This window comes from Echinops telfairi, unplaced genomic scaffold, assembly GCF_000313985.2.
Source record: "Echinops telfairi isolate 266 unplaced genomic scaffold, ASM31398v2 ScPeMD7_2291;HRSCAF=2852, whole genome shotgun sequence".
NCBI classification, from domain to species: Eukaryota; Metazoa; Chordata; class Mammalia; order Afrosoricida; family Tenrecidae; genus Echinops; species Echinops telfairi.
In genome coordinates this window covers 45,372,769-45,393,138 of record NW_022106189.1, presented here as the reverse complement: position 1 = coordinate 45,393,138, position 20,370 = coordinate 45,372,769, and the positions used below count along the sequence as shown (strand labels likewise).

The 20,370-nt window shown below is 55.9% G+C and overlaps 1 protein-coding gene across 2 annotated transcripts in view; it reads right to left on the bottom strand.

Annotated features, from left to right (window-relative positions):
- Positions 1 to 3,233: 3,233 nt before the first annotated feature.
- The window catches only part of USP10 (ubiquitin specific peptidase 10), a 46,228-nt gene continuing 29,091 nt past the window's right edge, over positions 3,234 to 20,370 (bottom strand). For both annotated transcript variants that reach the window (XM_045293624.1, XM_045293623.1), the window contains exons 4-14: positions 19,178 to 20,227; positions 13,262 to 13,353; positions 12,767 to 12,876; positions 12,121 to 12,176; positions 11,870 to 11,973; positions 10,997 to 11,096; positions 9,933 to 10,110; positions 8,768 to 8,933; positions 6,502 to 6,646; positions 5,455 to 5,520; positions 3,234 to 4,131 (exon numbers count right to left, since the gene is read on the bottom strand). In XM_045293624.1, coding sequence (XP_045149559.1) covers positions 3,944 to 4,131; positions 5,455 to 5,520; positions 6,502 to 6,646; positions 8,768 to 8,933; positions 9,933 to 10,110; positions 10,997 to 11,096; positions 11,870 to 11,973; positions 12,121 to 12,176; positions 12,767 to 12,876; positions 13,262 to 13,353; positions 19,178 to 20,227 — 2,255 coding nt within the window. In that variant the 3' untranslated portion in view covers positions 3,234 to 3,943. The remainder of the gene's footprint in view (positions 4,132 to 5,454; positions 5,521 to 6,501; positions 6,647 to 8,767; positions 8,934 to 9,932; positions 10,111 to 10,996; positions 11,097 to 11,869; positions 11,974 to 12,120; positions 12,177 to 12,766; positions 12,877 to 13,261; positions 13,354 to 19,177; positions 20,228 to 20,370) is intronic.

Genomic DNA, 20,370 nt, shown 5'->3' with positions numbered 1-20,370 from the left:
TGGCTTCTGCGGAGCACTCTGGCTATCCTTCCACACAGATGTGGGGCTTTCCAAGTCTTCTCCAGCACCATGGTTCAAACGCTTTCTCCTTTTCTCATCGAAATGCATTTTATTTAAAAGAAAGTATCACCTATAAGGATACGTTCTAACAACGAAAACATCTACAGGTATCAATCTGCCTCAAAAAGCAAACACACTGCCTCTGCCTCAGTTCCAACTTACCGAGGCTCTACAGGGCAGAGTAGAGCTGCCCCAGGCCTTTCTTCTTAATGAAGAAACAAATGCTGCTTAATTGTGATATTCTTCAGTGAACTTGTTTTGTTCAGTCTTTTGTCTTATAGAAAATGGGAAGGAATATATACAGGCTATCTCCAGGTTAAGAGTGACATTCGTTCCTACCATTTGTAGATTAGTTAGAACAGGTTCATGATTTTTTTAAAAATCACTTTATTGGGGGCTCTTACAGCTCTTACCATAATCCACCCATCGTGTCAAGCACATTTGTACATATGCTGCCATCATCATTTTCAAAACCTTTTTCTATTTGAGCCCTTGGTATCAGCTCATTTCCCCCCTTCCCCATAAACCCCTGATAAATTTTTTCATGTCTTACACTGACTGGTCTCCCTTCACCCACTTTTCTGTTGTCTATCCCCCCAAGAGGGAGTTACGCTGTTCATTGTGATCGAACTGCTGATCTGTGGTTAGCAGCCCAACACGTAACTTTTACCCCATCAAAGCTCCCGATATTGCTGTCATTGTTCCTGAGGGGTTTATCTGTCCTCGATTCCATGTTTCCATATCTTACCTGTGTCAGTATACATGCTCTGGTCTAGCCGGATTTGTAAGGTAGAATTGGGGTCAGAACAGCAGGGTTGGGGGGCGGCAAGCATTAAAGAACTAGAAGGAAGTTGTATGTTTCGTTGGTGCTATACTGCACCCTGACTGGCCCATTCCTTCCTTGTGACCCTGCTGTAAGGGGATATCCAATTGTCTACAGATGGGCTTTGGGTCTCCACTCTGCACTCCCCCTCATTCACATTGACATGATTTTTCTGTTCTGGGTCTTTGATGCCTGAGACCTGATCAAACACGCTGTTTTGCTGCCGGTCCCTCCCTCACTCACCATCCAACGCTCCCCACTCTGGGTGCTGTCCATGACGGGATGGTGGCCAGCAGGTGACGGGCACGAGCGAGGGCACCATGAGGACGCAGAGCAGAAGAGGACACTCACTCCCGTCAGTCCTCACTCCAAAGCCTCCTGCTCTTCCTCGCTGTGGAGGACCGACGGAAGGATGCTGGACAGAAGGGCCGCCTCCCGTGTCGATGAACTGCCCAGTCCCTCAAACTCACTGCCATAGAATCCATGCTGACTCCGGTGACCCTACAGGACAGGGCAGAAGTGCCCCTTTGGGTTTCTGAGACTTTCTGGGAGTAGAAAGCCTCATCTTCTGTGGAGTGGCTGCTTTTGAACTGCTGGCCTTGCAGTTAGCAGCCCAACATGACCACTTCCCCACAAGGGAACCCCTAGGGGGCAGTCCCAGGGGCCACGGGGCTGCTAGAAGTGTAACTGGAACGGACCTGATGGGCAGGCATCAGCATTATTATTTAAGGGGGAGACCTTTGGCCGCACAAGCTCTTGCTCCCAAGATGAGTGGCCTTCAGGCTGCCTGGGGCCCTCCTTGCGCCCCCACCGCCGAGCAGCCTGGCCCCACACCCTGGGCTCTGTCGGTGACAACAGCACTCTCCTCTCCAGCCTGTTTCTCCACGTGTAAAGGGAAAGGGCTGTGGTGAGCTGGGAGGACCCTCCCCTCTGACCTTGCCCGCATCCCTGCCCCCATGAGCAGCAGACGGAGAGCGAGCATCCCACAAGCCCAGAACAGCAACCTCTCTTTTCAGGAGCGTGATTCCTTCCTGGTCAGTCTGACGTGAGGCCACTGCAGGCAGCAGGCCAGAAGGGACGTGGCCAGGGCAGAGGAGTGGTGCTGGGGTGGAAGCTGGTTGGTTCTGGGGCTATTTTTCAAGCAGAGCCCCATGGACAAGCAGGGGCAGCATAGGTGGTTCCAATACCCCTCGTGGGGTGTCAGGCACAGTCAGTCCCTGCTCTGGGCTCTCCCACCGGGGGTGAGGGTGTCACCTGCTGACGTTGAGCAGTCCTGTGGGCTGTCCTGCCTGCCCACTGGGACGTGACGTCTTGGAGAGCAGGAGTCACCATCTGCTTTGATGTCTGTGCTCCTGTTTTCACCTTCTCTCCATCCTGCCTGGGGGCACAGTGCGTGGGCTGATAAGCCCACGGCCAGCAGTTTGAACCCACCAGCAGGTCGGCGGCGTCCACTTGATAGCAGTGAGTTTGTGGGTCTGTCCGTGATGGCGCCTGTGGCTGTGGTGCTGGAAGCTATGCCTGGGTATTTCAAATACAAGCAGGGTTGGCCGTGTGGACAGTTCCGGAGTGGCTTCCAGGAAGAGGGCGGACTATCAGCATTCGCCGTGGGTGGTCCCGGGGTGGCAGCCCTACAGAGGGCAGCAGCAGGTTACAGCACCAGCAGGTGTGACCCTCAGGTTGGCAGACACTAACACACAAGTGAGGGGAGGCGTTCTCTGGCTCCAAAACAATGAGGGTCACGTTGTAACCTGTCACCTCAGCAAGGGCTTGGCCTTTACTGCGCACATTGACATTTCCATGGACGGTCGTGTGACGAGGCCCAGCAGCCCGAGCTACCATCACGGTGGTGGTGGGGGTGTGTGTGGTTTGTGTGTGAGATTGCATGATTGTACCACCAGCACAGGTGGCACCTTGTTCTGCAGCAGCCAGCTGGCAGGACCCACCGATGCGCCTGTCCCCAGGGTAATGGTGTTGGAGGAAGGCTCGAGGTGGGTGAAGTTGCCTCTGCCCCAGGGCAGTGTGACCGCAGCTCCCTGGTCCCCGGCCAGCCGATGTCTGGGACCAGAGCCAGCAGTCATGGCCTTTCCGGGCAGCAGCGGCTCACATGGCTCAGTCTAGTCTAGGCAAGGCGCTATCCCACACTGAGAACTGGCAGCACAGAACCTGCAGAGGGGGGAGTGGGTGGGTCTGTCTCCCCTTCCTATTGGCTCCAGCAGCTCTGGTGCTGCAGCAGGTTATGCATTGTTGGGCGCTTGCACCCCCGCAGAGCTGCTCTCCCGGGAAGTAGTGCAGCCACTGACTTCCTGTGAGATGGAAGCAGGCTCCGGTCAAAGAAGCGTGACGCTGCAAACCAACTTTGTGATTTTTATTGGTGGGCAGGCAACAACGCTGTGCTCCAAGGTACCACTGGACTGTGGACATGAGAGCAGCAGGAGGAAGCAGACGGCAGAATTACACAGAGCACATGTGGGGAAGATCAGTCTTCATTTTGCCCGTTTTTTCATTACGTGTACACAGAAGCGTGAATGCAATTTGGAATCGTTTAATGGCAATAAAGTTACACTCACCGTCTATGTGGGCTGACACCTTAGTTCCAAACAGCGCGTCTGCAGAGCGTCTGCAGTGCGCACGTCGGCGGCTCTCCTCGCCCGCCTGACGAGGAGTCACGGGAACCAGCAGCGGACTTGTGGTGTTGGCGCTTTTTGTCGGGCTACTTCTCTCCTGGCGACTGGCTGCTTCTCTTCTCATTCATCAAAAACGGGGGAGGGGGGAGGGGGGCGTGGCGCGTGACCGAGGAAATGCTTCCATTTTGAGGGAGGGCAACACTTCCAGCCACGGACAGACATGGCAGCCGCGGGGCGGATGCAGACGCTCCTCCCACCGCGGGGGGCGGCATCTGGGAAACGAGGGCGTGGTGTGCAGCTGGTTTGAAATCCATTAAGTCTATTTCAACCGAATGGTCTGGAAGTAAAAGACACTAGCTGAGCACAAAGTCCCGCTCTAGCGCACGGCAGCAGAAGGGGGCAGGGGCGAGCGGAGCGTGTCCTTGGGGCGCAGCGGCTAGAGCAGGTCCACGCGGCGGTAGTACAGGAGGTAGGCTGTGCGCTCGGCCGTGGGCTTCACCACCTGGTGCTGGGCGATCACCCTGACCGTCTGGTCGTCGATGCGGAGCCAGCCGTTGAGGCCGATCTGGAAGACGTCGGTCGTGTAGTGGCCACCTGTGGCACTGTCCCCATGGTGGTAGACCACTGGAAAAGAGAGGGAATGCGCATGACGGGGGAGGGGCCAGTGCACCCACCTGGCTCCCTCCCAAATCGGAGGCCCAATGAACAAGCAGGCCCAGGGCCTGGCATGCTGCTCACTAGAGTTCTCATCTGAGAAAGACTGGAAAAACTGCCCCACCCCCACCCCCACCCCCGCCACCCGGAACCCCCTAGATGCTTGGCGGCTGCAGCTCAGGAAAGGGGACAGCAACACCAGGAACACACAAAGGCACAGGGGGACCGGGGTGGGGTCCACCAACACGGAGGGCCCACCTCAGTCTATTCCTAATTTTCCTAGCACAGTTTCACTTTAATAAAAGAACCGCTTCTGGTCCCTTTTAACCCTGGAATTCGATCGTGAAGTCGGCATCAAAGGCCTGAGCAGACAGACAGGAGAAGCCGGCCAGGGCACAGCCCTGTTTCACGGAAACACCGGCCCTTGGCTGACTAGGTCTCTGGCCCAGCATCTAAGCAGGCTGGGGAGAAGTGTGTCTTCACCAGCTCAGGGAGCTCAGTTCTGAGACCACATAGGGCCGATGACTCCAGTGTGGGGGCCAGGGGACCAGAGAGAGACCCCTGCTCTGCCCCTGTACCAGCCTCCTCCTCCATGGCTCCTCAGAGGTGGCAAGAGCAAGGCAGCCAGTCCCTTCTCCCACAGAGAGCTCAGGGCCAGACTCCAGGAGTTGCTTAGGACAATGGGAAAGGCTGGTGTCGGCTGGGTGGGAAATAGGGCCTCAGTACCACCAGGGTCTCAGAGCAGGGAGGAAGGGGTGAAGACCCTCCCAAGAGTGTGGAGCCCAGAGCTGCCTGCAAGGGTCCCAGCAACCAGGGAGAAAGAGAGAAGAGACTGGGGCCAGCACATTTGAATGACTGACTTCCCAGTGCAACCCAGGCCTGGCACTCAGGATTAGAGGGGCGGGAACCTCCTTCTGCCACTTGGGGGCTGCTCAAAAGGCAGTCTAGATTGACCAGCTGGGCAGGTTCGGGAGGGAAACAGACAGCGGAGCAGAGGCAGCACAGAGGGCGACAGCAGCAAGGCCAGAACACGCTCACATCGACAAACGAGCACTATACGGTTGGTACCCAGAGCCCAGGATCTACCAGGGACAGGCAGGTGGCTCTGCTGGCTGTGCTGAGCCAGGAGGAGGAGGACTTGAAGGAGGGGATCCTGGGAGCTGCAGTGTGTTACCTGCCCACCCCACCCCACCCTGGCAGTCTCGGGCCTGGGAAGAAAAGGGAGTGAGTGGTGAGGGGGCCGCAGCAAGCTTGGGAGTGGGCCACTACCATGGGCACAGGCCCCACACTCACCTGCAAAGAGCCTGTAGGTTCTGTGGCATTTAAAATTCTTATTCTTCACCCCCGGAGAGAGCAGGTCTGAAAGAGAAAACACCAACAGCTCCAATCCACACAGAGGGCTCTCAGGGAAGAGCCAGAGCGGCTTCCTCCCTGAAGCACTGCAGGTGGCCAGGCCCAAAGCCCAGGCAGCCCAGTAGGACATGGTGACTTGAGAGGAGAGCGCAGACTGTGCCCTAGGGCACACCTGATGCTGCGTCCTGACGGGGCAGACAGGCTCGACTTTCTCTTGCTAAGAGGCTAATGGAATGTGCCCAGGCAGTGCCCAGGATGAGGGGCTTCTGGGGTCCTGCCACCACCTGGGAATGACCAGAGGCAAGCTGGTGGCACAGTGGATAAAGCACGTGGCTACTAATTGGAAGGTCAGTAGTTCGTGTCTACCAGCCGCTCCTTGGGACAGAGCTGAGCACCTCGGTGGCCTGTGGGGCAGGGAATTCCCACTGCAGTCTACGGAAGGCAGGACAGAAGGAGCTGCATGTGCAAGTGGACAGACACACAACCGAGTTGGCCCAGGAGCGTGGCACCTGCCAAATGGGCATGGGGGTGGGGCAGTGCTGTGGCTGAGCAGGGGAAGCTAGAGATGATGTAGACAGCCCCACTTGGGCTCCCCAACATCACTGCCAGCTGGGGGGGAAGGGAGCAGGGCCACTTAGCACTTCCTTAGTGGATGGAAAAGGATCATGTCCCACTATCCAGGAAGAGGTCACAGGACCCAGGAAGAGCACCCCCAGCCAGGAGAGTCAGAGTCCTGGCCATGTCCGGACCACGAGCCCTGCCTGCACTGCTGGCTGAGCCAAGAGGCAGCCTAGTTGGAAAAGCCAAGCTCTGGCTGAGAAGCAATCGCTCTCCTGTCTCCAATCTAGTTAAAGACACGCTTTACTAGTCTGTCTTTATTTTTCAAGATCCCTTAACGATACAGACTGACTAGGAGTTGGGACCCAGGAGGCCACAGAGGAAAGAAAGGCAGAGGGTGCACTCGCCGGTCGGTCTGGGTGGCATTACCTTTGCTGATCTCTAAGTCCACGGGATACTCGATGTTCTTGACAAGCTTCTGGCAGCCACCAGTCTTCTCGTACACAAACCGCTTGAGGTGCAGAACAAGCACGGGTGGGAGCTTTTCCAGCGTCACCCTGCGACTGATCTCCACCTGCAACGATGGCAAGAGCAAAAGGACCCACTGGGGGGCTTGTGGGACCAGGTGCCTCAGGGGGCAGGGCCGTGGTTGCATGGGGCCACCCACAAAGTGAGCTCATGAGTGGTTGGTGCTTCTGCTCCCCCTCCTGGTTGGTGGGAGTGTCTGGGGTCCCAGAAGCCTGCAAGTCGCCAGCTGAGGCACAAGAGGGGTCTCCATTCAGCTGAAGCAAGGGCAAGGAGGAAACAAGTGGGCGGCTCACTGCCCTCCCGAGGCCAGACGAACCGGATGGTGCCCTGCTTCTCACAGTTAATGAAAGATTCTGCAGACGCATCTTGATCAAGAGAGGGGAGGGAGGGACGTAGCATGCAATTTCCTACTGTCACGGGCTCTACACTTTCTGAGATGAAGCGTCCAGGAAGGCTCACGGGCAAGTGAGCAATGTGGGCCAACCCGGCTCTCACCCCACCCCACCCCCGGCAACCCCAGCCAGTGCCAGATGCAGGCCAGTCTTCTTGGCGGCTATGTCTTGCTAACAGCCAAACTTCACCCCTTCAGCCAGATCACAGACTCCTCCCCGTCAGAACCCGCCGCCCTCCCTGCCAGCCTCAGGACAGCCCGGTTCTCCCAGAACCTTCACGGGTGTCCACACTGAAGAGACCTGGGCCCTAAAGAGGACTTTGGGAACATTCTTTTCCAGGAAGTGCAGCTGGTCCTTCACACATGTTCCCACAGCACTGCCTCCTGGGACAACCCCTCTACCTGGCTCCAAGGTCCCACCTGATGCTGGGCTGCAGGTCAGAAAGGTGGCTTGCTCTGACCTGTCAGAGTTCTCCACACCACACTCCTGGGAAGCTGTCCTCCCAGCCAAGCCAAGTTCAAATTTCATTCTGTCTCACTTTACAGAGAAAACCCAGCCCTCCTTCTCACCTCTGGCCAGCCAGGCTGCCCACCGCCCACTCCTGCCCCCCACCAGCCCAGCCACCAATAGAGGAGGAGTATCAGCCACCCCACCAACATGTCTGTCTTTCCGAGGGAAAGGCACAGATCCAAAGAGAAAGGAGCATGGGCCCCGCTGCCAGGGACAATAATGCCCTCCTGAGTGACGGCGGCCACAAAAACAAGCAAGGGTGACTGTCCCCATGGTCAAACACACACAGAGCCAGCCACACTGCCGGCAAGCCCCACTCTTCCTGGTTCTGTGGAAGCGTGGCCGCAGCCTCTTCTCCCGCATCTGCGCTCGCAGGCTGCGGCTGTCTGTCGCTGGCTCTCACCACTCTCAAAACCCCAAACTGCCTGGGCAAGAGTACACTGGATGGGCATGGGTTCGCTGCCCCACTCAGCAGCCCCTGGAGGGCCACAGGGTGTCCGGGGTGAGAGAGCAAGCCTGAGGTGTGGATGGTGACAGATTCTGAGAGGCCTCGGGGCTTCCCTGGAAGCACCAGCTTATTGCCACCCCACACGGCCCAGGGTGGAAACAGCACTTCACAGGCCACAACAAACTGGTCAACAAAGGTGGCCACAACTGGCCTGCATGTGTGATGAGGCTGAGGCCACACGCTGGCTAGCTCAGTGCAGCTCCTACAGGGAGGTGGGAGGACATGGGCAGAGGCTTGCCTGCCCTGTCAGTTGGTGTTCCCTTGACGTAAAGGCCGTCACTGGGACACAAGGGCCAACAGAGCAGCACTCAGCTATACAGCCTGTGCAGCGCCTCTCTCGGTTGACAGACAGCTGCATCCTTCCCACAGTGCACCACAGAAGGCCACCAGGACCAGGACTGGAGAGCTGCCAGCACCCCACAAGATGGACGTTCAGATGCTAACCACGAGGTAGGTGACATCTCTCACTTGCGTGAGGACTGGACACAGACAGCACTCAGTAAATGGGCTCTGAGACCTGTCAGAAGGAGAAAGGGGGATGGGTGGTGGGGTGGGGGTGGGGGGTGGTTCCTACTGCTGTAAAGAGTCACAATCTCAAACCCCCGACAAGGAGCCGGCCCTTACAGCACAGAAGTTCAGAGCTACAGGGGACTGGAGGGCAGGAGTTGTGCTGTCTACTTCATTCACAAACATCTGGCCATTTCTGCCCAGAAGAGTAAAGCTCCGGTGTCCATTGGGGAGCCCAACGAGAAAGTACCTCCTGCTTGGTCTTCGTGGTGTAGCCTTGGACAGACTCTCGGGCCACCAAGCTTTCCAGGGCCTCCTGGACAGTGCGGATCTTGTCAGCCTGAATGTCCAGTTGCAGCGTGAAGAAGGGCTGCAGTGTAGCCGACTCTTTAGAACTCTGCTGGTAAACCACAGACCTGGGCAGGAAACACGCACCTCTGAGCTCCGCCGGCGCAGGTTCCGCCACCACCCCCAGCAGCTGCACCTCCCTCCTGCACCCCCTGCCTGCCAGCTGAAACATGCGCCCACTCGAAGGCTCTGGAAGAAGGAATTGTACTGTCTTCAGATTCCTCCACCTCCATCCACCCTATACTACTGCTTGACACGCCGGGAGCTACGGTCTCAGCACACTCGCACGTCACGGTTCCTCAGAGACTCACTCCCACGCGAAGTCTGAACACATGCACTGAACAGCTTGCTTCCCGGCATCTCCCCGTGGGAGGGCGGGGTGCATAACCAGAAACCAGGTCACATGCCAGAACGGCTCCTGCTGTCCCTGCAGACACGCGCCTGCTCAGCCGTGTTAGCTCGGCTGGTCTTAGCAAGGAAGACCAATGAGGGGGCACGTGGCCCCTGCAGGCAGAGCCATCTGGTTCACCCACAGGGCAGGTGTTGGGAAGCACTGGCTCTATGCTTCCCAGCCCAGTACTGGCTGACACCCCACCCCACCCACCCACCCAGCGATAGCCATTCCCCCAGTTTCAGTCACAGCAAATCAAAATCAGAAGGTGGCCTCTTCACTTCTGGGGCAGGGAGACATGCGCACACGCCCGGCCGGTGAAGAGGGCTGAGGTTAGAAGCAAACCTCCCCTTGGGGACTTGTGAGGCGCTTTCTTCCTGCAACCTCACGTAAGCAGCCAGTTCAGGACAAAGACCCCACAGAGGCCAAGGCTGGTGACCCACACACAGCAAGCGGGCCACTCCCCCAATGTGAGTCCTGTGTTCCCACTGGCTGGGGCCTGGCAGGGACTCCACATCCCCCAAGCCTCACCTGAGCTGCTCCTGGGCCTCTCAGTGAGGGCACGCCAGGGGACACCTCCCTGCTGCCCGCTCTTGGGAGCCAAGTCCTGCGGCCCTTGCCCCCTCCCTGTCCACTCGAGTGCCTGTGCCCAGAAGGGGTGCTCAGCTGTGCCAACCTGATGTGTCCGCCAAAGATGCCAGTGATTGGGGTCTGGCCGAACTCGGCCTGCCGGGTAACCGAGCTCTTGTTCCGGGGGCCCACTTGCTCCCACTCGTCCTCGCTCCCCTCGCCAGGCTCCTCCTGCTCGTCCTCCAGCACCTCCTGGCTCCTGGGGCCGTTGGAGACGGCGGGCTCTGGAAGGAGGAGAGCCACTCAGGAATCCTCGGCGGCCGTGAGGACCAGGACCGGCTGGGATGAGCACCAGGGGCAGGGGGAGCACTAGGTGAGAGGGTGCAGCAAATACTCGAGGGAGGAGGTTTTACGTCACATTGTGAGCTTCCGTGACTCAGGCTAGGACCCTGGTCCCTAGGACACCCACGGAGGGCAGAGGGTCACTGGCACCTGCATTGATTCTGAATCACTCAGGCAGAGAAGAGCAAGCAGTTCCATCAGGAGCTCTAGTGGCACCACGGGTTAGCAGTTGTTGCTAACGGCAGGTGGCCAGATGGACACCACCAGGTGCTCCACAGGACCCCCAACGGCCCGCCTCCCTGTGAAGGACAGCCTAGGAGAGCTGAGGAGAGGGGTCTGCTTGGCCCCTCAGGGCTGCTGTGAGTGGGGTCAAGGCCCACAGCAGGCGTGGGAGGTTCTGGCAATCACAGACAGGTATTCACACAGCCATCCTTTCAGCTTTCCTAGATGTTTTGTTTTTTTCCCAATTAAAAGTTGAATTTAGAAAAAGAGGTTCTTTGACTTATTCAAACACAACACCCTCCATCAGGCCGAACAGGCAACCTCAACCTGAAAACAGCTCATTGGTGCAGCTGGAGCATGCAGCCCCTGGCCATGGCTCTGCTGTCTTCTGAGCTGGCCCTGACCCCAAGCTCACACAGGAGCTGGGACTGATCATGGTTGGGACCACCCACCCTACAAAAACAACTGGCTATCTTAATGAGTAAACCCATGATTTTGAAGGGTGGGTCGATATACGGGGAGGGAGGGGGTGTCAAAGCAACTCATCACATGAGCATGCAGCACTGTTAAAATAATGCTCCTCCCACAACCGCCTGCGTGACCTACTGCCGTGACTCGGAGAGAGGAGCTTCTTCAGACTCAGCATCTCCTCATGCAGCCCGTTGAGGATAAAGCCCAGGTACTCTTCAGCATCCTCCTGGCGGCCCTGGGAAGGTCACGCATCCATGGCGTCAGTGGAGGGCAGACGGGCAGCAAGGACCTGCATATGTCCCCTGCCCCTCAGACAGCAGAGACCCCAAAGGGGCTTATTTTCTTCATTTATGCTCCATCTAAAACCCTCCACCCTAAATGTGCGTCCAACGCACAATTTATACTCTAACATCCAAAGTTGCTTTTTTGTTTGTTTAGATTAAAGACCAGAGCCAGCTGCTCAGCTACCTCAGTGACAGGATGGGGACCCTAAGCTCCCTGTGAGCCACCGTGAGCTGACTGGTACCTCAGATGAGCCTGGGGCACATCCCCGGTAGCCACCACCCCATGCACTTGGCCACAGCTCCTAGGGACCTGGCCACACGTGCACCTCCCGTGACGCTGGCTTGCACTCCCAGTGGGACTTTGAGGAATGGTCTCCAGAAGCAGACTTGGCCATTCCTGTTGTCCCCCTGGACAGCGACAGTGACAAGGACACCATAGCTGTGCTGAGTCCCATGGGTGGCTCAGCTGAAGCAGGCACGCATGCCTGCGCACACACCAGTGCTGGGCACCCAGGAGTCATGCAAGCAGACTTGGACTCGGAAGTCAATGATCAGTATCACACACTGATGTTCACCGAAGCACCTACTCCCCTGGTCTGCCTGGCTACTTCAGAAGGCCCTTCCCTCCCCACCCCCAGGATCACAGGGCAAGCGTGGGGCAGCCACGGGCCACCAGGGGCCAGAGTAAAAGCTTTCCCACAGGCTCTGCTAGGCGGGGCCAAACCTTTTCAGACAGGCTCGACTTGATCACTGTTAAGAGCTGGTATATGTACGTGGGCTCAAAGGCAACTCCTGGACGGATGTCCCTCACGATCTTGTCCCCAAGAGCTGCAACGGGAAGGGACAGGCTTTCAGAGCCAATGTTCTTGCAAGTGCTGAGAGGCCAAGGTGCCCAACGTTCCCAGTCCCCCCCACCCCTATGCAAGCAAGACCACCCACCTGGGGTCTCCGCACACAGCCAGCCCTGTTACTCACCCTGTCTGGGTCTTGGAGGTATCGGCATGTTGGTGAACTCATTCATCAAGCGAACACTAAGGGTGGAAAGAGAACAACAGCCCACGTTCCGAGGGTGCTGCTTAAGCACGCTGTCACTGAAGGCCCACGGTGGGTGGGCAGCATGCGAACGTGGACATCGGCAAAGGGAATGGAGTCAAAGGTGAACGGCCTTTCCCAGGGACTCTTGGTTTCAGAAGGTGTGACCTCTATGGCAGCACACTGAGCCCACTGTGTCAGGAGGCGGGGGTGGACACTGCCTCTCAAGATCACGACTCAATGTTCCACTCACCCAATGCGCATGAGACAATCACAAAGGGCATTACAGGACCCACTGCTCAAGATCCAAGACTCAGCTCAGTGTTTGGCACTCTCATCACCAGAGGGGCATAACCACCCCTTGTCCCTGCCATTCAGCTGTTGCCAATTCAGAGCCGCCCTATGGGCAGGGCAGAACTGGCTCCATAAGCTTCTGAGACTGTCACTCTTAACAGGAGTAAAGAGCCTCACCTTTCTCTCAAGGAGCAGCTGGGTGGTTTCAAACTACTGATCTTGGTTAGCATGCCAACACACAACCCACTCTTGTCCCCAGGGCCACTTACGCCCCTTACGCAAGTGCCTTACTCACAAGCTATCGATCATGGGTGTGGAAGTGCACGGCCGCTGCACTTTGGAATACACAGGAATGAACCTCATCAGGTGGTACATCGGAGGGCACGCGACCAGGGCCTGCAGTGTCTGCAAGTCGGCAGTGAGGAAGCGTAAAGGAAACAAACCGACCGGCAGGTGTCTTCAAGGCCCTTAACCACTAGCACCGAAAACCCAGATAAACCCAGGATGGGCGCAAAAGCAGGGCAACCACCTGCACTCTGGCGTCCCTGAACCCAGTGCCATGAAAGACAATCTCCCATTGTAAGTGGCCACTCTGCCCACAATCTGACCAAGTACAAGTTGCCTGATTCTGGCACATTCTCACTGCACTGTTTTGGGAAGGAATAACCTTTGTTTTGAAGGAACCGTGTTTGGGATTCTGGACTCTGTTGAGCTTGCCCATGGGCACTGAGCTACGTGCAGTGCAGACAAGGAGGAGGGGCGGTGGGGCGGGCAGTGCCGAGAAGGATACAGCGTTAATGTAGCACCAGTTGCCTTTGTTGATCAGTCCACGAGGTTGCAGCGACACTGGCTTATGGACGAGGGTGACGTTCTCCAGTAACTCTGAAGGAGGAAGCAGCACGTCTGAGATGAACAGCATGGAAGGTAGCTCTTCCCTTCAACACGGCCGCGTTCAGGGACTCTTGGAAAAACACACCGCCCACAAAAAGGTGCCTTCTGCTACCGCAGTTCAACACCAAGTGTGTGGGTTTTCTAGTGAGATTTCTCTCAAATGAATGAGTTACTTTAACACCAGCATTTATTCCTCTGCATGTGAGAGCAAAACTAGAGACCACAGATCTGTTTTAAACAATGGAGCATTTTAAAAGCCATGAACCATGATGAAAAGACACCAGTATTTCTCCTTGGCCCGAGGCAACCAGGACACTTCCTGGACTCCTTCAGTCCCTAGAGTTGGGGGTGGGGGCTGTGGACGGACATCCAGGGCCTGAGCTTCACTTGCACAGAATCCTCAGGAATGAGCACACCCAAGGCATCCTGGTGGTGGGTAAAGACCCTCCTCTTTGGGACCTCTGTCCCTGACTGATTCAGCTGGGTGTACCAGAATCCCCTTGTTCTGTTTAGACACAAATCCACTTACCCCCGGTGACCGTGTGCCATCATAGTCCTGCAGCGCCCCCCACCCACCTACCCACACCCCTGTGAAATCAGCCTCTACAGTGCTTCAACAGGAAGGGGAGGACCCACGGCCCCAAGCACTCTCAGAATCGGGCCCCTACGATCTCACGGACACTTTCTCCAGACTCCTCAGCAGCTCCCACAAACGCTCCCAGTGAGGAAATAAAGCTCAGAAGGTAAACAGATTGTGGGAGCACTCAGGATGGCTGGAAGGGCAGGGGGCTGGGGGGTTGGCAGCCTGGCCCTGAGGAACACATCCAGTAGCCCTACTGCATCACACCCCTTTAGTCCCATTCAACTACGTTCTGGCACCATGTCAGACTCGCAAGCTGAACTCCAGTATTCAGCGGCTGGACTTGAGGTAGCTTTACTGTTTTTATGAAGAAACCCTACTGGCGTAGTGGTTACGTTAGGCTGCAACCTAAAATGTCCACAACCTAAACCACCAGCAGCTCTGTGAGAGAAAGACAGGGCTCTCTACTCCCCTTAACCGCAGTCTTGGAAACTCTCAGAGGTGGGTCTGCCCTATGATTTGCTCCCTTGAACTCAACCTCAGTGAATGATGAGTTTACGGTCGTCATCTCAGGAGTCAAAGCTAGGTGACGTTGCCAGAACACCTCGACAGAAGCCACATGAAGCGGCATGGTAAGCTTCCTGCACATGGCTAATGCTTCAACTGGTGCTTTCCAGAAACTAGGGTGCAGGGTCAGGTTCCCATTTAAGACCGACGACTGCACAGGGCAGCAGCTGGCTAGGCCGGCACTGCCCCTCCCAGCTGAGTGGCCCTGTTGTTCAGCCACCTTTCACTGCCGCTTCCCTCATCCTCACAGCCTGTGTCAGGCGGAGGACACCCCCAAGGCCCATGGGCTATGGATGAACTGAAGTCTGATAAAGGCAGGGCCCCAGGTAGCCCCTCTAAAATAGGGTCAAATCACAAACATCAGCAGGAAATGGCTAAGGAGAGTCCAACACAGGCAGAGCGCTCCATACACCAGTATACCAGGGCAGTTGGGGGGGGGCGGGGCAAACTGTGCCTTCTAACCAATGGTGCACAGTGCTTTCACTGCTTTTGCTACTTTAGGGCATTGGAGGGGACAGTCACATGATAGCAACCAGCTCCCGAGGGAAATGAGCAGGTCTTATAACCCACACAGACGCTGACCTTCTCACTTACATGAATACCTGTGGGCACACTCCTTTGTTTTCAACGCGCTCATGGCGAGCACTGGTCTCGACTTTGGATATACTGTAACTGGGCAACACCACCCATCCAGCAAGGTTGTTATTCTTAATAAACGACGTTACTGAATGGGCACTTGACTGTACCCACAGCACAGAACTGGCCAGTTAGCTTGCTCGCTCTCTGCAGCACTGCCTTGCTCTGCTTGCTCTGCCTGCCTACTATTCCATACAACCTTTAAACAGAACACACAGGCACACACTTGAAGGGCCACGAGGGATGCGTCTGAGACAGTGCAGGTGTGGCACAGAGCAAGGCTTCTTGGTAAAGACCCAGGAGAAGCTGACCACCACACATGCTGCCAGCCTGGACGAGCTTGGCCACCATGGGAGGCGGTGACTCGGAGCTCAGCGTGGCTTCACCCCTGCCCTCACACTGACCATGCACAGCGGGCACCCAGGTTGACAGGCAGCCATCCCCACTCCCGGGTTCCTGAGATGGTTCAGTCTGCGTCTGTCCCCCTTGCCTCCTGTTATTCCTACTGAGAAATGGCAAGTGCCCCCTAACCTATGCAGACCCTTCAGGGACACAAGTCCCCTCCCTTTGTCTAAGGCCACACTCCCTTAGCGATTAGGACAAAGTTCTTAGTAGCTCGGGCTATCTTCCTTCCCACTTAGGGAGACAAGAGTGACTGCAACTAAGGACACATGAAGGAGAAGGTGACCTGCCACCAAGGTGAGCGTGGAGCTGGCGGCATTAACAGGAGACATCAACGCATGACACGCCGGCTGCGTTTTGCTCCCTGAAGTCGTGGCTGGTGACGTGAATGGGGCTGGCGCTTTCTAAGCACAGGTACAGAGGCCAGCTTCTGGGACCACCACTGGCTCTGGAGAGTGCTGTTAGGCCAGACACATGAGCTGTCCCCTCTCCCTCTTTCACCAAAGGAAATGAGTCGCCCCTCTTAGCAGTCGGGGACCCATGTACACTGAATCCTACAACAACAAACACTGGCAGGTCTTTTAAGGGGGTTAGAACCTCACTCGGCTGCTTAAGATAACTGAGGCTTCGCTGGGAGACAAGCCTACTAACGGGCCCTGGTGGTGCCACTCATAACGTCAGCTCCTCGTTGTGTTTATACAGTCAATCCTTAAAGAGAAAATGACCTGGAGGGGCTGCAGGACGAGGCACTTTACAGGGCTCTGAAGAGGCTGGTGGGGCTGTGGTGTGAGCTGGGCACTGGGTCACCAGCTGCTCTGCGGAGGAAAGCTGGGCTGGCTGCTCCCACAGAGACAGAGGAAAGCCTCCGCAAGCCTAGGAAGGTGGCTCTGCTTGTGGCAACAGGCTGGTTCACGCACGCTTTACAAGGGTTACTTTGTGACTGCTGGTCCTACATTGTTTCAGAGGTTGTCTTTGCAAAGGAGAGGAGCCCAGGTGGTGTGTGGTTAAGCTTTCAGCTGCGATCCTCAAGGTCGGCAGGGTAAAACCACTAGACAGCTTCTAAATAGTCTGGGTCATCCACCAGGCCGTTTACCTGTGCCACCAGGTCGCTTTAAGTCAGCATGGACTTATGGCAGGGGTGTGTTGAATTAACATGGGAAGACTGTGGACAAGGACATCTTTCATCTCAGGCTCAAAAGGAGGAGACCTTTCAAAAGCAACTTCCCCTTTGCCTGTCATCGCAGCATCTTTGTAACTGGCCCGATCTAACAGCAGGAGGGAGAAAGAGCTGGTGGTGGGAAGCATCAACACCCAATTCAAAGAGAACGGCTTAGACAACGCTTAGGGCCTAGGTTCTCCTCACAAAGCAGACACTGTGCTCACACACTTTTCAGAGGTCCCAGCACTGGCTACAAGGCTGATGAAGCACTTCAAATGGGAAGCTTTCCTTCCTTTCAACAAGGGCTGGGAACTCTGTGAAGTCATTTAGAGGAACAGAAGTATATGGTTACAAAGTTTTCATGACTTTGAAATTAGGAGGCACATTATAAAAAGCAACCCCCCGGGGATATCATTACAGGTTAATAACCTTATAACGAACTAATCTAGAGGGGCACACCATTCCACCAGCACTGTGGCTGTTGTCCACTGCAGAGCATTCTAAAATTCTATCAGAGAAGTCACCTGGCTTTTAAAAAATGGGAGGCCACAGTACCGCTAGTTGCCCTGTCAGCTACTTTCTCACGTGAACAGAATGGCAGCGCCCCTTAACCTCAGGTCTGAAGCCAAAACGGCATCTAGGTACCAGGACCATCAGCCACTGGAGATCCAAAGGAATTGGTTCATCTAAGGGCAACGTTCAGAAGGGTCAGTAGAGGTGGGGAGATGAGAACAGGAAATCCGAGGGTCCATTGTGGAGATCGTGATGGAGGAGCTAATCCACGTGTACAAACTACAGGCTGTGACACTGACGATCGGCTCTGCGAACCTTGGCCTGATTCACAACTACAAAGAACGGCAGACCACCAAAAGTACTCTTTCACATACTCTAAAATAAACAGAGGTGTGTGTTTTATAGGAGCCCTCAGTGTATTGGTTCCCCATTGGGCTGCGATCTGCATGGCAGGCAGTTCAAAACTACCAGCAAGCAGCAGCTCAGGAAGGAAGGCTTTGCTGTGCATCAGCACTGACATGATAGCGGGGAGCTAGGTTTGGTTTTCTAGTGTGTCTTTACTACTTGCCATCCCTTAACTGTACCAAAAGACCATGCTTTACTCCTTCGTGCTGGGGCTGACAGCTTGCTGTCGCCCCACCCGGCTCCTGGGGCTGAAGGCAGCCCAGGGCTGCAGAGCATGCATTCAGAAAGTGGGACTGAGAGCCAACCTCTCAGCGTGGCACTTCTCACGCCGGTCCCTGAATGCGGCAGCTCGTGCTTCTCAGCGAGGTACAGGAAGTCTCCCGACTCTGGAGAGGGCTCCATTCAACCACTCCGACCTGAGAGAGTTCTCATGCAAGTCAAGTACCTTATTATTGTCTTAAGGTTTTCTTAAGGGTCTTAAGGTTGTCTTAAGGTTTCTTAAGGTTTTCTTAACAGGGTCCTTGTAACTGAACTTCTGAGAACAGTGCTAGGATCAGACCAGGCGCTGTGACACTGTGTATCAGTGTACCTTACACACATCCTAATCAAGGACTACCTGTTCACACACTGGCAGCACTCAGATACAGCAAGCCACATTTTCTGGTTTCCCAGTGGATAGAACAGTGCTCCACTGGGGCTACTACACGTGCACTAGCACTATGAAAAGGTGGGATATATTGTGAGAATATCCAAACTGTGGCAGAGCAGGAGGGAACAGAGGTAGTGGGGAAACTGGTGCAGGTGGACTCAGATGATGAGAGTCACCATCAACCTCCAGCCTGTAAGCCCTGCTCAGCCTGCGCAGCGGCACTACACAGCAACGTGCAGTCGTTTCAGACCTGCCTGGCTTCCTGCATGGAGGTTAGCTCATAAGCCTGGAGTAAATGGTGCTGCTGTAGTTGTTTTGTTGTGAATGGTCCAATATCAAAGCTTGTGCATTTTAGAGAGAAAAAACTAACTTTGGGCTAAATGCTTTGGGGATTTTTCTTTTCTTGTCAAAAGCTACAAAACGATCAACAAAAATAAGTCCATAATAAAATCTACTCACTCCAGAAAGGTGTTACTCACAAGCTGCTTCCTGATGCTTTGAGAAATCAAAGTGGGCCTGGGCCGGAGTTCTGGCCAAATGGTGCCCCCGCCTCCCAGAGAGGACGCATGCAAGCCCTGCTCACACCACGAAGCAACGAAACACAGGGATTCGACCAGAGGAAGCAAAGCCCGGCTACAAAAAGGAACCAGTCCTGGGTGGGGACTTTCCACCTGAGCACGACCAGCGGGATGTGTACACGCCCCACTGTGGCTAGGTAGATACACACCAGACTGCTTGTCGACTACACAGAAAGCCAAGGCTGCCTTCAGGAACCTGCATGCCAGGCACCCTGCAGGCCCAGAAGCCATCAGCACAGTCCTTTGCCAGGGCCAGGCCCCACCCACCCTAGTGCCCCCACTCTGGCTGGCCTGGCCGTGCTGTAGTGGCGTTGCTGGAACTGTACCTGCGATCTGTATGGCTACGGGATCCTCTGAGACCGGCACAAGCCCTTCTTTGACTTCCACCTGCTTTTCAGAGACCAGGGGGGAGGTGGCTGGAGGGGAATACTTAGTTTCCACGTACGCCATGGGCGAGGAAGGGGGGGGCTTGGAATCATGGAACAGACTAGCCCAAGACTTGGTCGGCTGGCTGGTGGGTGCAGAGCCTGCCACCAAGCCTGTGGGGTCAGCCAGGGAGGAAGTGCTCTGAGGCTGGGCGGGCTCTGCGTCCAAGCTTTCCACTATGGGTAACTCCACCCCATTGGCAGCTGGGGCCTCGCCCGAGGATTCAAGTATTTGTCCATTGGCAATGCCAAGGCTCTCAGTAGTATCAGTCCCAGCAAAGGGCTGGGCTACGGCTGTCCGTAACAGGCCATCCTGACCAGCCTCTGTGGAGAGGCAGGCCTGCTCAAAGTCAGCCAGGGGGCATGGCTCGGGCTGCCCTGCAGTCCTGGCATGGCTGTCCAGTGCTTGGGGGAACAGCCCGTCATGCAGGGAGTCACTGATGAAGTCCAACGAATCCTCAGGGCTGTTACAAGTCCTGGCGGTGACCAGCGGGGCCACATCGCCCAGAAACTCGGTGTCCTCGGAGCCCACACTGTTAGGGATGACCGGGTGGGCATGGGCGTGGCCGTTGACCAGGGTCTCTGCAACAATACTATCATCACCACCATCTTTCAAGTAGCTGTAATACCCAGGTGGCCGTTTTTTCTTCTTCTTCCGCTCCCTCTGCCCAAGACCACCGGGGCCACCATCGTCAGCCAGGCCTTCAGCCTCCGGGTGGGAACTACCATCCACAGCAGCCAGCGAGCCTGGGAAAGGGCGCTCACGCGAGCTGCAGTCTGTCTCTTTGTCTGCATCATCAGAGGCCTTTGCGGAAGCTGTACAGCCAAGGATAAACTCCGGGGCCTGAGGGTTCAGTGTGCTTGAAATACTGTAGCTGGGGGTTCTCGGCGACGTGTCACTGGGTTCATCCACTTCGTTCACCCCAAATTCGATTCTCTGGTAGTCTGGTCCTGCAGAGACAAGAAGCACAGTAAACACCCAGCTGGTGGCCACAGCCGGACGAGAAAGAGGGGTGGTCCTCCTGAGTTCTCATTTGCTTTTAGAAAACGAATTCACACCCTTTTCCGTTCAGAAACCAATCTAGGGCACATGT